General features: G+C 36.9%; 1 protein-coding gene and 1 pseudogene across 1 annotated transcript in view; both read left to right on the top strand.

Annotated features, from left to right (window-relative positions):
- FAM135A (family with sequence similarity 135 member A) overlaps positions 1-16030 on the top strand; it is a 123201-nt gene extending 107171 nt beyond the window's left edge. Inside the window, 2 exon segments of the mRNA XM_032651190.1 lie at positions 8120-8233; positions 14646-16030. Coding sequence (XP_032507081.1) covers positions 8120-8233; positions 14646-14851 — 320 coding nt within the window. The 3' untranslated portion in view covers positions 14852-16030.
- LOC116763453 lies at positions 8248-10463 on the top strand (annotated as a pseudogene).

Raw genomic sequence — 16030 nt, 5'->3', positions numbered from 1 at the left:
TAAAATTACACTCCAGCACCACCTGCTCTCCGGAGCTTTCCTTGATGCCCTATCTGATTCGGTGCGCCTCTGCTGGCCGAGTACCAGCACATGCCTTCATATCCCAAATCTCATGTCTCAGGACTGACCACAGTAATGAATTCCACTCCTCATTTGCCTGCTACGTATCTGTGCTTATATTTCAAACTAAATGTGTCTAAAATTGACGGTTTCTTCTTTTGCTGCCTCTTTTTTTGACCTTTTCTAAATGTTACTCTGTCCTCTAGGTTACTTGGTTTGAAATACCTCAGTGTCATCCTCGATTGGCCCCACTTCTTTTCTTTGCATACCACATCCCAAGATTGTTAACGTCATCTCTGAACTGCTGTAACATTATATATGAACCTCTTTTATCATAGTCGTTATAGCTTGTCTCATGTCAGTCATTTTTATGTATCTCAGCCTTTTTTCCTTAAGTGGGATCTGTCATGACAACCCTTTCCCACCCCCCCCCCACCACATACCCTCAGCATTCACAGTAGTTCTTCCTAGTAGGCGTTCGCTGTCGACCCACTGAATCAATGAGTGATCTTTTCAATATTATGTGCGGTATCCAAAAGCAGGTCAAATATTGTACGGTAAGCTGAAAATCAAACCCATGTATTTGGTGAAGGCTGAAGTAGCTTGAACTTGTAAACTTAAGCCCTGGCCTTTTAAATCCACTTTTCATCTTCATTCCTCTCACCATGTCTTCCATCCTGCTCTTGAAACATTTGATACGAACACTAGACAGATTTAGTCATTGAATACAGCCCACTTCATTTGAGTCTTGTTTTAACCTTTTCAAGATTCTGCCTTAAATACTGCTGTCAATATGAGAAAGAGAATTGGGAATGGTTATTTCATGTGTCGCCTGTTATTAGAATCAGTGAAAAAAAAGTTCTTTTGTAGGTGGAGTTTTGTGATTTTGTTTCTAAGGGTAAAAAGTAACAACAGTAAGGTATTTACAGTACACAGAAATACATACTTGATTCACAAAACCACAAGATATTCCTACAAAATCAAATACATCACATAGTTCTCATGTGAGAAAAACTTACCCTGACTAGAACCATTACGTGTAGCTATGTGTATAGCATTGTGAGTAACCATGGAGTTTGTACCGGTACTGCTACTGTAAAAATTCTGTAATTCATGGCATTTCCCAACTGACTGAACAGATACTTGTATCACTAAGTTTATAATTATTAGTAGATATGAGTAGGTCTTTTGTACTTGAGTTATTTTTTAAGGATTAGTTAAAACTTTTCCTTACAGGTTATTAATTTATTATTTGCCTTTTAATGCATGGCAGGACTTTCATCTCCCCCGCCCCCCGGTTGTACCAGTGTAGCAGTGTTTAAGAGACAAACTTTGAAGGCACACATAGATACTAGTTTTAGCTGAGACACTGACAAAGGTTACTTGATCTAAATATTAAGTAATTCTCTTTCCTCACTGGTAAAATGGGAATAATAGTATCTTCCTCACAAGACCATTAAAGGTTGAATGAGATAATTCATGTAAAATGATTATGGTCTGAATAGCACGAAACTCAGTAAATATTAGTTGGTAAAAATAGCTCTAAATGAAGAGGTGCCAGAACTAAAATAGTATTAGTATTATAGATTATAGAAATTTGCTGTCACATTAACATCATAAATCTATTTTAGGAGGGTTTTTTTTAGCAGAACTGTCAATATTACTAGCTATAAAAATTGTTCAAATGACTTATTAAAGTTGTTTTTGTGTTTTAAGATTTCTACTTATAGCTAGAAATGAATTTATTAGTATACACCTGGATTGAATTAGTATTATTATGGAACATAGCATGAACGCATACTATGTTTTCTAATAATAACTAGTACATTAAATAACACTAAAATATAGAAATAAAGAATAGCCAACACACAAGGCACATACCGTATTCCAGGTGCCACCCAAGCATGTCATACACGTGGGTGTGTTTAACCTTATGAAGTAGGAGCCCCATTGCCCCACTTTGCATGTGAGGACACAGATGCCCAGAGCGGCCAGACGCCGCCTTAGCCGTCACGCGTGGTCAGACCAGGTCGTGTTAAGCCAGTGACGTATACTTTCAAGAACTTGAGAAGGTTATCCTAATTGTAGTTTTAAATGTTAACAAATATTCATTAATTGATTTTAAAATTATAATACTATCATGGGAGTTGGAACAGGTCTCTCTGAGCTGTTTTTTTCCTTTTTTTTAATCATCTAAAGAATTATGAGAAATGAGTAGTCAATTCCTAGGAAACTGCTACACCTGTATATATATATAAAATTCTTTATTCACAAAGTAGAAATATATGGGTTCACATCAGAAACATAAATAAATAAAAGGGGAAAACATAGAGCAGTGTTTACTTAACCAATTTACGTAGCCAGTGTGCTATTCTCAGATATTTTTAAACAATCAAGAGCCCTAGAGATAACTGTTCTTTTATATTTTACTCTGCTAAAGCTATAAAGTCTTTGATGCCCTGATCCAATTATTGCTTCTGTTTCTTCTGAATGGCCAATTTCCTATTCTTTTGAGAACGCGTAAAATCACCTGTCTAAAGCAAAATCCAGCCTTCTACCCTCTTCCCTTGTTTATTTAAGCAAAGACTCCCCTGTGGGTCTTCATTATGAAACAGTCATTTTCTCTGCAACATATCATTGGTTAATAGCGTTCCTTAATCGAAAGCTATTCATTATTTTAAAATTAAGGAAGCATTTAAAAGCCTAAAGTAATTTGAGTGATTTCTAAAGCAATTAAGAAATGTTATCTTTCTGTAAAAATCAGGTATTTATTAAGTGTGAATTGCCTTTGTTGTTTTGTGAACACAATAGATATTGTAGAGGGCTACAGAAATGTTAACGTTTAAAAGGAAATTATCTTTTTTGATTAAGGCATTACAATTATAAACAATGATTAAATTTTTAAAAATTTTTATTGCACTCTAGTTGATTTACAGTGTTGTGTTAGTTTCAGGTGTACACCAAAGTGAGTCAGATGTACATATACATATATCCACTCTTTTTTTAGATTCTTTTCCCGTATAGGCCATTAGAGAGTACTGAGTAGAGTTCCCTGTGCTATACAGTAGGTTCTTGTCAGTCATCTATTTTATATATAGTAGTGTGTATATGTCAATCCAATCTCCCAGTTTATCCCCCTGCTTCCCCCTTGGTTACCATAAGTTTTCTACATCTGACTCTATTCCTGTTTTGGAAATAAGTTCATTTGTACCTTTTTTTTTTTTTTTTTAGATTCCACATATAAGCGATATCATATGATAACAATGATTAAATTTTATAGCAGCTTTTAACTTAAAAACCTATAGCATCCTACAGATTGCTGATAGAATATATCAATAATTTACACAGTGTAGTTGCAGCATGCTAGCATGTCCTCATTGAATATCAAGGGAAAGAAAGATGAAGGAACCTAGAGCAATGTGGAAGGTAAACAGTATACTGTATCTAGATGAGGTGACAGCAGTGCTGAGTAGTCAAGATTATGTAGAGAGAAGGCTCAGGGGCTCTCCTGTATTCCTTGGTGAGGGCTCAAAAAGAGCCAAAGAACAATCTACCCATTGTTGGAATTTCAAGAACAAAGTATCCTCATTTTAAGATCTTCCTAAAAACATCTGCTTAGAATCTCTTAACCAGCTGTTGAATTCTGACAAATAAAATATAACAATTAAAGAAGTCTCCTGCTGTGCTACTATGGTACAAGATAATCTTTTCTTCCAGCAGATTACAGAGGTGTTTAATAATAGGTATCACTTGATTTGTAATTAACATTTGTATTTTGTTTCTGAAAGTGTAGGAAAGCAGCAGCAGCAGCTTACATTATTTTAGGAAGCAAATTCTTTCAAATGTATTTAAAATAAATGAGTAAAAATAAGAATAGTTTAATATTGAGTAGACTATGTCCATTTAGAAAGCACAGGGTTTCTCAGCCTCAGCACTTTGACATTCTGGGCTGGATATTCTGTGTTGTCAGGATCTGTCCTGTGCTTTGTAGAATATTTAGCAGCATCCCTGGCCTCTACCCGCTAAATGCCAGTAGAGCACACACCCATCAGCACCTCACATACCCCACCCCCTGCTTGTGAGAAACAGCGTTGTCTCCGGACACTGCTAAATGTTCCCTGGAGTGCAAAGCCGCCAGTGCAGAACTGCTATTTTTGCCAGTTCCAGAAAGTAACCAGAGATGAGTCAATATGAATTGCTTTAAAACTCATTAAATTTTTCAGAAAAAAAAATGAGCAGCCAAAAATATCAGGAAGGGCTTCCCTGGTGGCGCAGTGGTTGAGAGTCCGCCTGCCAATGCAGGGGACACGGGTTCGTGCCCTGGTCCGGGAAGATCCCACATGCCGCGGAGCGGCTGGGCCCGTGAGCTATGGCCGCTGGGCTTGCGCGTCCGGAGCCTGTGCTCCGCAACGGGAGAGGCCACAACAGTGAGAGGCCCGCGTACTGCAAAAAAAAAAAAAAAAAAAAAAAAAAAAAAAAATATATATATATATATATATATATATATATATCAGGAAGACTGAGATAATGAAGGTGAAAGTTACCATTACAGTGTTCGTTCATACGTAAACCATGTAATTGTGCAGTCCAGAAAAATACTGAACATTTACTTTAATCTTTTTCTTAGCAATCCTGAAAAATAAAATATTTAGAAACTTTTCCAGCTAAACTGTCTCATTCATAGATGGGAAAATCGTTACTTTCCCAAGTTACAGGTAACTTTTCAACCGAGAATGAGTCACCTTGGGCTGATTGAAGTGCTAACCCGAGGGCCAGTGGACAAGACCATCTCTGAGCAGGGAGAATCAGTGCAGGTGCAGAGAGGATGAACCTACAGTACAAGGCTCCCCCAAATACACACCTCAGACATTGTCATCAGCTGGACTTCAGCTCAGATGAAGTGCTGCCATGATTCCCACCAGCACTGCGCCTCGGGGGCTACCATGTTTCTCTTTGAGTTTCTGCCCTCTCTAGCCAGCGCTGCTACACAGGAATGGAAACCAGAAGACTCAAAAAAGGGTCAGAGTCTGTTTGACTTGATTCTTGGCTAATACAAAAAGCAAACCTTCCATACAGAAGCACAGTACTAGTAATAATACATTGTTGAAAAAGTATTATTAAAATAATTACTAAGTTTAAAATGCATTTTTAAAGTACGGTGCTCTCTTGGGAATCACGTTTAAAAATATGACAATATCTTGTATCTATGTCAGTATCAGAATCTGTGATTGTATCTGTTTTATCATCATGGAATCTGAGAGTTAAAGGGTTTCTTGGACATCCCCTCCTCTCCCTTTGTTGGTTTGCATGCTTCGTCTCCACCGAGCTGCCTGAACCTGGGGAGACATGGGTACTCCTCTCCAGGGTCTTGGTCTAAAGCAGTGATTTTCAGCCTGAGTGCCATTTTTCTGTAGAAGCACAACAGAATCTCCGCGAATTATTTTGAAAAGTGTATTTAATTTTTAAGGTAATTGCTATTACTCTTATAATGTAAACTATAGAAATAGAGCAGTGCCGAGAAATGGGGGGGGCGGGGAGGTAATTGGAGGGGAGAATAAAGCCCAAGGACAGATTCATTGAGAGACTGATTTTTTTTTAAGACGGGAAGTATAATGCTGTAATATTTTCCATCCTGATAAGAATGATCCATCCAGAAGAGAAAATTGTTGATGCGAGAGAAGGATGGGACAGCAACTAGAGGCATGCCCTTAAGCAGACAGGAGGAAGGAGTGGAACCTAGTGCACTAGTGTAAGGGCGGGCCTGAGGCAGGGGTGGGCAGAGCGAGAAGGTACAGATGCGGGAGGTGGGTTTTGTGTTAAGGTAGAGTCTGCGGAAGCCCCTTCCGACGCTTCCGTGTGCCCAGTGAGACAGGAAAGCCATAAGGTAAGAGGGGGACATAGAAGATGCTGGTGGTTTCCGGAGAAGTACAGAGGTGACCGTTACTGAGCAAGGCTGCCACCGGCTGTGCAGTGTCATTCCTGTCGATGTGATGGGAGTGATGCCCCCCAGAGATGTGCAGTGTGGTCGCCTTTATGGAGGACACACATACACACCTTTTAGATAAAAGAAGGAGCCAACTGTGCTGTTACATGGCTGGTTTCATGCAGTTCGGGATAAAATTTCATTTAACAGCATTATACTTAGAGATTCAGAAAGTACAGTACCTAAAATAACTGGGTTAGAAGTGAAGAAGTACCATACGACCGTGGCTTTCACATTTTTGGCTTGTTTACCCCTCAAAAGAATTTTGGAAAAGTTTGTATCCCCTTGTATAATTTTATGGTGACACCTAAAACTGTTTTCTATAATTTTAAATAGTTGCAAAGGATGTATTTTCTGGCATATGAGATAGTATATTTTTACTATATTCAGCTGCAGTCACAGACTTAGCTCATTTATGGAAAATATGTGCCATAAAATCTAACTGGCACAGCCATTTCTTACTGTCAAACAGTCGGTAACATCAGACTTACGTTTTGGAAGAGGAAGACTTCGTTCATATTTTGCTTGGTTCTCCCAGAGATTTTATACCGCAGGGCCATATACCATAAGAAGATCTGAAATAGATTGGAGAAATGTCTTTCTCTTGTAAAGTAGGAGAAGGAAAAGTCATTTGTAGAAAAGTGCTCATATGAAGTTGGGATCTGGAAATCAATTTTCTTAAAGCTGTAAATGCCCATCTACACCACGGAGAGTCTTAAATTACCCCTGGGGGTAAGTGTATACCAGTTCACAGACCTCTGCTCTAGGACACACAGACGTTTCCCAAAGTAGCACCAATGAAGACTGTCATCAAGTGATGCCAAAAGGGGATGACTTTGTCTCGTGAAATGTGAAAATGAAGGGGAAAAAATCAAGTTTTCTTAAACTTTCTAAAATATTTTAAACATGTTTGTTCAACTGAGTTAATTCCTGTTACAGACATTCTCTTATTTCACTTATATCTCTAGAATTTTATGTATTCAAGTGGCCACAAAGTAGTATCTTCTCATTGGGAAAAGGAGGGATATGTTATATTTGACACAGAGGGTATATACTGTTTCACCTGGCTATGTATCAGTCTAAGCTTTTCCCATCGTTAGGATCCTTAAGTTCCAGGGAAGACAGGGAGCTTCTACAAAGGCTTCCTATATTCTGGATTCACAGCAGTCCCCACAATTGGCCTGTCTCTAAGAGTCTGAATTTCAGTGCACATAAGAGTATCAAAGTTTTATTCTGGAACATTCCAGAACAAAATTCTCTGTACTGCACACACAATTCTAATGTGTCACCATTATTGATTTGTATCTTATTTAATTATCATATAAAATTTTGATTTTGTATATACTAGTCTGAGCCAAATAGTACATTACTGTAATTAGAACATTATTGGTATTAAAGAGGTCAAGAATGTGGTTTCAGTACTTAAGTGAGTTATTTAGCAAAGTACCCCAAGGACAGAAGTCCTAAATTCACGTAGTTTACTGAAAAATTTTAAAAAAATAAAATAGACCTGACAAAAGTCTGTTGGATGGTTCACAAAAAATCGTTATTTTTATTGGAAAAAATCAAAGTGTTTATCCTCTTGACATCATGCTTAAATAAGGAGAAAATATAAGTAATATTAGGCAACAAATGAAAACCTAAAGTAAAAAGTCAGCTTTAAAGGATTTAAATAGGGTGTTTTGTTTGTTTTTATGGAAGAATATATGTTTCTTTGGGGAATAAATCCTAAATATTGATGAATATCCTTTGGAAAGTAAAAGCGTCATGAAACACTTGTTATAGAATTTTAGCCAACCATATCCAGTCTCCCCCTAACCCCCAAGACCACAATCCTTGCTCTCACTCAGTGCAAACACACATTTCTCATGTCAGCACATAAACTACATATAAGGAAGCTGAGGATTTTGGTAGAGAATGTATAGAAATTTGGAGAAAGAATTCATCAGTTATTTTAAAAGGCATAAACTTAGTACTACCAAGGAAGTAAAGTTTATGGCCACTTAATATGATGCTAATAAGTTATTTCAAATCTAATTAATTATTGCACTGTAACTCAGTATTTTTTCTTCACAGGGCTTCACTATTTCAAAAACGTTGTACTAGTGGGCTCTCTGCAGGATCGCTATGTTCCTTATCATTCTGCCCGCATTGAAATGTGCAAGACAGCTTTAAAGGATAAACAGTCAGGTAACAAAGTATATTAGAAGTATTTCAAAGAGCTACGTCTACACATGAGTTTCTCCCAAAGTTTGCTTGCAGTTGTCTTCTCCCTTCTTTCTGTTGTCCTCTCTTTCCTTCGACTTCATTTTACACCCGCTGATAGTAACAGCTATCCTTCCTCCATTTTCCTTCCTTTCTTTTCTTTTGCTGTGTAAGATGTTTTGGCCAATGACACAGTAGTTGTTCTTTTGAAATCTTTTTTTCATCTAATTACCAATGCTTCTCCGTTTTATTGCCTCAAAAGTAATCCATGCTTTAATTTCCTCCGGATTATTGGGATTGGTGGTTGCAGTAATGGTCATGCTGCATGTTCGGCTGTACTTTACTTTTAGTGAAAGATGGCAGCGAGTGGACTCATCAAGAAATGAAAGAGGAATAGTACAATGTCTGACGCCACAAAAATACAAGTATCGTAAGAGATTACTAGTCATCAGTTCCCATATGTAATGCAAGGAAATGTAGACAACCAGGTTCCTGGGCAGGCTGTTGCGGCTGTCCCAGGGTATCCTACTTTCAGCCCACTGCAGATGCCGTGGTGGCAACAGATGTATACGCATCAGTATTATATGCAATATCAAGCTGCAGTTTCAGCTCAGGCCACATCAAATGCCAACGCAGACCAGCCTGCTACTTCACAGCCTCTAAGTGTGGCACATGTTCCTGGAGAAGAACCCTCACCAGCTCCAAACCTAGTGACCCAAGAAAATCGACCCATGGATGAGAATGTTCAGATGAATGCACAGGGAGGTCCAGTGCTAAACGAAGAAGACTTCAGTCGAGACTGGCTAGACTGGATGTACACGTTCTCATGAGCTGCCATTCCCCCTAGCACTGTGTACTTCTATTCCTCTTTTAGTCGGTTTATCATGGTAATGGGAGCCATGCTACTGGTTAACACCGAGCTGGATGGTTTCCTTTTAGGCAAGAAGGAGGTCAGCAACAGTCTCCCAACAATAATGCCGAAGTCAACAATGATGTGCAGAATGCAAACAATCTGGAACTTGAAGAAATGGAGCCGTCTTATGGATGATGGGCTTGAAGATGAGAGTGGAGAAGATGTAGGTGAAGATGCCAGTGCAACTCAAAGGCCTGGATTAATGGCAACAGCTTGGTCTTTTATCACCACCTTCTTTACTTCACGAATACTAGAGGGGCCTCCCCAGGTTGCCAGTTAGACCTGAAAGATGGTGCCGGCTGCAAAGGAGGGTCTGAATTTAGGAAAGTGTTTTAAATAACAGTGCAGTTTCAAAACATTGATTACTTTATTTTCATCATCATGTATAGAGGTGTTTTTTTTCCTTAAAGCTTCTCATGCATATGAATATTTTAAGCACAAATGGACTACTAAATGTGTGATTTTTTTTTAAGGTCTTAACAGAACATAGCATAATAATATTGGTCTTCCAGGTTTTATTAATTTCAATTATGTATTATACCAAGACAGACCTGTTTGTGTGTCTTCTTTAAAGAGCTGCTTCACGTATAAATGTCTATAGCTAATACCTCAGCCCTTCAATGTATAATTTGAATAAATATATCTATTTTCTGTGAATTATCCTGAAAGTTTTAAACAGAATGACCTCATAGTTTTTAACAAAGAATATTATTTACCTAAAATGTGCTAGTAGCATCTTGCCCAGCCATAAAGCAATACACTTCTCAATAATCTTAATTTTGACATTTGAATAAATGGAAACTTTCTATTTTAAGGGCGTGTGTCCCATCAATTGGAATTAGTACCTTAAAAAAAAAAAGGCAGCTCTTCAGTGGAATTAATAGTGATGTAAAATGTTTGATATAGGCAGTACTTTTATAAAATAAGATTCTGGAAATTGCTCCCTGTAATTTTTTAAAATAAAAGGTCAATTATGAAAAAAAAACACCAATAAAATGGACAACCTAGAAGAAATTAATACATTTCTAGAAATGTAAAACCTCGAAAGACTGAATCAGGAAGAAATAGAAAATATGAACATATGATTACCTGTAATGAAATTTAATCAGAAAAAAAAAAAAAACCCTCCCAACAAACAACAGTGCAGGACCACACAGATTCACTGGTGAATTCTACCAAAAATTTGAAGAGAGATAACAACTATCCTCAAACTATTCTAAAAAATTTAAGATGAAGAAAGACTTACAGTATTCTACAATGCCAGCATCACCCTGATACCAAAACCAAACAAAGGCACCACAAAAAAAGAAAATTATAAGCCAGTATCATTGATGAACATAGAAGCAAAAATCCTCAACAAAATATTAGCAAACCAAATTCAACAATGCATTAAAGGGATCATACACCAAAAGTGGGATTTATCCCAGGGAGGCAAGGATGGTTCAGTATCTGCAAATCAGTTGATGTGATACACCACACTAACAAAACAAAGGATAAAAATCACATGATCATCTCAATAGATGCCAAAAGGGACTTCCCAGGTGGTCCAGTGGCTAAGATTCCACGCTTCCAATGCAGGGGGCCTGGGTATGATCCCTGGTGAGGGAACTAGATGCCACATGGCCACAACTAAGAGTTTGCATGGTGCAACTAAAGATCCCGCATGCTGCAACTGAAGATCCCACATGCCGTAACTAAGACCCAGCACAGCCAAATAAATAAAAATAAATATTTTTTTAAAAATAGATGCCAAAAAAGCATTTGACAAAATTCAACATCCATTCATGATAAAAACTCTCATCACAGTGGGTGTAGAGGGAACCTACCTCAATATAATAAAGGCCATTTATGACAAACCCATAGCTAACTTCATACTAAATGGTGAAAAGCTGACAGCATTTCCTCTAAGATCAGGAACAAACCAAGGATGTCCACTATCATTACTTTTATTCAAATAGCATTGGAAGTCCTACCCACAGCAATCAGACAGATAAATAAAAGTCATCCAAATTGGAAGGGGAGAAGTAAAACTGTCACTGTTTGCAGATGGCATGATACTATTTGCTTTTCTATGTACTAATAATGAACTATGATAAAGACAAAACAAAAAAAGAATCCTGTTTAAAATCGCATCAAGGGGGCTTCCCTGGTGGTGCAGTGGTTGAGAATCTGCCTGCTAATGCAGGGAACACGGGTTCGAGCCCTGGTCGGGGAGTATCCCACATGCTGCAGAGCAACTAGGCCCGTGAGCCACAACTACTGAGCCTGCGCATCTGGAGCCTGTGCTCCGCAACAAGACAGGCCACAATAGTGAGAGGCCCGCGCACCGTGATGAAGAGTGGCCCCCACTTGCCACAACTAGCGAAAGCCCTCATGCAGAAACGAAGACCCAACACAGCCAAAAATAAATAAATAATTAATTTTAAAAAAAAAAAAAAAAAAAAAAAAAAATCGCATCAAAAATGATAAAATACCTAGGGAATAAACATAACCCAGGAGATGAAAGACCTATGCTCTGAAAACTATGAAATATTGATGAAGGAAATTGAAGATGATACAAAGAAATGAAAACATGTCCATGTTCATGGATTAGAAAAATTAATATTGTTAAAATGTCCATACTCCCCAAGGCAACTTACAGGTTCAGAGCAATCCTTATCAATATACCAATGGCATTTTTCACAGAACTAGAACAAATAATCCTAAAATTTATATGGAACCATAAAAGATCCCAAATAGCCAAAGCAATCTTGAGAAAAAAAAGAAGAAATCTGGACAATCACACTCCCTGACTTCAGACTATACTATAAAACTGCAGTCATCAAAACAGCATGGTACTGGCACAGAAACAGCCACATAGATCAATGGAACAGAATGAAGACCCCAGAAATAAACCCACGCACCTGTGGTCAATTAATTGATGACAAAAGAGGCAAAAACACACAATGGGGAAAAGATGTCTCTTCAATAAGTGCTGCTGGGAAAACTGGACAACTTCATGTAAAAAGATGAAATTAGAACATTTTCTCACACCATATAAAAAAATTAGACTCAAAATGTATTAAAGATCTAAATGTAATACCAGAAGCCATAAAACTCTTACAAGAAAACATAGGAAGAACACTCTTTGGCATAAGTCATAGCAATGTTTGCATCTGTCTCCTCAGGCAATGGAAACAAAAGCAAAAATAAACAAATGGGACCTAAATAAAGTTTTCAGTGTGAAAGCTTTTGCACAGCAAAGGAAACCATCAACAAAACAAAAAGGCAACCTACTGAATGGGAGAGAATATTTGCAGATGATACGACCAGTAAGCCAAAATATGTAAGCAGTTCATGCAACTCAACATCAAAAAAACGAACAAACACATTATAAAATGGGCGGAAGACCTAAATAGACATTTTTCCAAAGAAGACATACAGAGGCTAGCAGGCACATGAAAAGCTGCTCAACATCACTAATCATCAGGGAAATGCAAATCAAGATCACAATAACAAATACTGGTGAGAATGTAGAGAAAAGGGACCCCTCGTACATTTGTAGTGGGAATGTAAACTGGTGCAGCCATTGTGACAAACAGTATGGAGTTTCAGAAAATTTTTTAAATTATTCCACTTCTGGGCATATAGCCAAAGAAAATACTAATTCCAAAACTTATGTGCACTCCAGTATTCATAGCAGCATTGTTTATAGTAGCCAAGACATCAGAGCAACCTGAGTGTCCATCACCTGATGAATGGACAAAGAAGATGTGTATCCACATAGTGGAATACTACTCAGCCATAAAAGAGAATGGAATATTGCCATTTTCAGCAACATGGATGGACCTGGAGGGCATTATGCTTAGTGAAATAAGTCAGACAGAGAAAGACAAATACCGTATGATATCCCTTATAGGTGGATTCTAAAAAATAAAGCAAACAAACAAATATAATGAAACAGAAACAGACTCACAGATACAGAGAACAAACTAGTGGTTCCCAGTGGGAAGAGGGATGGGGGAGGGGCAAGATAGGGATAGGAGATTAAGGGATACAAACTACTGGGACTTCCCTGGTGGCACAGTGGTTAAGAATCCGCCTGCCAATGCAGGGGACATGGGTTCGATCCCTGGTCCGGGAAGATCCCGTGTGCCGCGGAGCAGCTAAGCCCGTGCGCCACAACTACTAAGCCTGCGCTCTAGAGCCTGCAAGCCACAACTACTGAGCCCACGCACCACAACTGTTGAAGCCCTCATGCCTAGAGCCCGTGCTCCGCAACATGAGAAGCCAGCGCACTGCATCGAAGAGTAGCCCCCGCTCGCCACAACTAGAGAAAGCCAGCTTACAACCATGAAGACCCAACGCGGCCAAAAATAAATAAAATTTTAAAAAAAGAAGAGATACAAACTACTATGTGTAAAATAAATAAGCTACAAGGATATATTGTACAGCACAAGGAATTGAGCCAATATTTTATAATAAATTTAAATGGAGTATAATCTATAAAAATATTGAATCAATATGTTTGTACACCTGAAACTAATATAATATTGTAAATCAACTATACTTCAATTAAAAAAAGAAATAAATAATTTTTAAAAACCGTTTTTTATGAAGTCTATATTCTATTGATCCCTCTTTTAAACACATTTCTCTTCTTTCTCTAATTATGCTTCTGTATGTTATTCGCTTCTCATCATTCCTCAAGGCTACATCCTGCCTCTACCCTGAAATTCACGTTTGCTGGATATGTGTTAGCACTCATCTGTTAGTAATATAGTAACGCATGAGCATTAAACTGTTTCGCCCCTGTTAAGGCAGTTTATGCTTGTATGTGTACATATGTGTGTAACCTTTACCTTCTATGCTTTGCATGCCCTCAATAAATCCATTGTAAGAATTAACCAAAAAGAGGGAGAGAAGAGCACAACTTTGAAATTAAAAGCAAAACGAAGCATTAAATAAACCTGCAGGCCAAAAAAAAAAAAAAATTCTCAATTTGACCTTTGAGCCAAACTCACATTGTTCTTCTGATTATGGGAAGTTGCTATTCTTTCTCAAGATAATTTGGAAATATGTGGAATAACGTTGGCTGCCATGGAAACTTTTTTAAAGTATTTGCTCTTGACTCAGGTTTTAAATTTTGCCTTATCAGGATGTCTCAGCATGGCTTCTTTACTTTCATAATGAGTCATAATTGACTTAAGGTTGAAAAAACCTATTTGCTCTGTTATATTCATTGCTTTTAATTAAAAATATCAAGTTGGCAAGAATAATGTATGATAAATTTATTTTACTTGACTAGATAAATAATGTGATTATATTTTCTCTAAAACAGTCTCAAAAGTGATATTCAAGGGGAAAAAAACCTTTTAAAAGACAATTTTCTGCTTTAAACGGAAATAATGTAACTAACTTTTATAAATTATATAAAAGTTGGCATAGAATTTTTTTTCAGTTCTTCTTGTGAACCGATTTTCCTTTTTTCTATTTGTTCCATAGGACAGATCTATTCAGAAATGATCCACAACTTGCTTCGCCCGGTTCTGCAAAGCAAGGATTGTAACTTGGTTCGGTATAATGTCATCAATGCATTGCCCAATACAGCTGATTCACTCATTGGGAGAGCTGCACATATAGCTGTTCTGGATTCGGAAATATTTTTAGAGAAATTCTTTCTGGTTGCTGCCCTCAAATATTTCCATTAGGATTAAATGCATTGGTAGAGACTTGACAATTACCTCATTCAACAGTGATTCAGATAATGTATTATATTAAACTGTAGATGCTGATAAGTTCTAAGAAATATTTATACCTTTTTATATGGAAGATAATTTATATCATCCATGTTTAGAGCTTTTTAAACATCAACTTTACTTTCTAGGTAATGTGGCTGTGCAATATTTTTTTAATTTTATCTTTTTACTTTTCTATTACTTTTTCATATATTTTGCTACATAAGTATTTCAGTGAAACTCTAAGCCCATATGTATGTCTGATTGTTTATTATTGGCTTTCCACAATCCTCACATCAGACACGTTGTATTAGAGGCCATTATTGCTAGAATAGCATGGGATTTTAAATTTTCTAGTATTGGGGTATTATTTAGTTAATCATAAATTTTACTTTTAACATTTTACTGTGTTTTAACTGGAAGTAAAATTATGGCTGCTAAAATATATTTTTTGAAGTCAACTCTTTTGCCCTCTAAAATCGGGTAGTTCATATATGACAATGTTATAAACATTTTCTATAAAAGAAGCATTATTACTGTTGCTAGTAAATATATGTCATGCCTATTAAAATATATTTTCTACTGGTGATTTCAACATTGTTTCTCATATTGACTTTTATTACTGGAACTTTTCATGTTCATGTTAGCAGCATCTAGAGATTTTTGAATGTTTGAATGCCCTCTGCCTTGATTTGGTTGGAATTTTGCTAAATTTGGAAATGTTGCTTGAACTTTCTGACTACATTTCTTTAACTTTTTTCATGGACTTCCTTGTATGTACATAATAATTAAACGTTGAAATTTATGAACTACTTTTATGAATTTAGATAATTTTTAAATATTGTTAAAATTTGGTGAACTAAAGAGTAATGTAAATAAAATAATTCATGTTTCAAATGGAACAAAATAACTTTACATGTTTGGTGATACAGATGCAAGTGTTTTGATATATGGAGATGTAAAGTCTTTTGACTTTATTCAAGGTGCTGAATAGCATTAAATTCACTATTTTCTTTTCCTGTTTTACTTGTGAAAAAAATAATGCACTAAGGATAGATAGGCTTTTGTAAGTGTGTATTGTACAACTGATGCATGTTTATTTTTAGCACTGTGTTATTGCCTCTGCTGCTAATAAATGAACAAATGACTGTC

The sequence above is a fragment of the Phocoena sinus genome, chromosome 12, assembly GCF_008692025.1.
Source record: "Phocoena sinus isolate mPhoSin1 chromosome 12, mPhoSin1.pri, whole genome shotgun sequence".
NCBI lineage: Eukaryota > Metazoa > Chordata > Mammalia > Artiodactyla > Phocoenidae > Phocoena > Phocoena sinus.
Note: the sequence above shows the minus strand (reverse complement) of the source record. Positions and strands in the feature narration are given on the sequence as shown.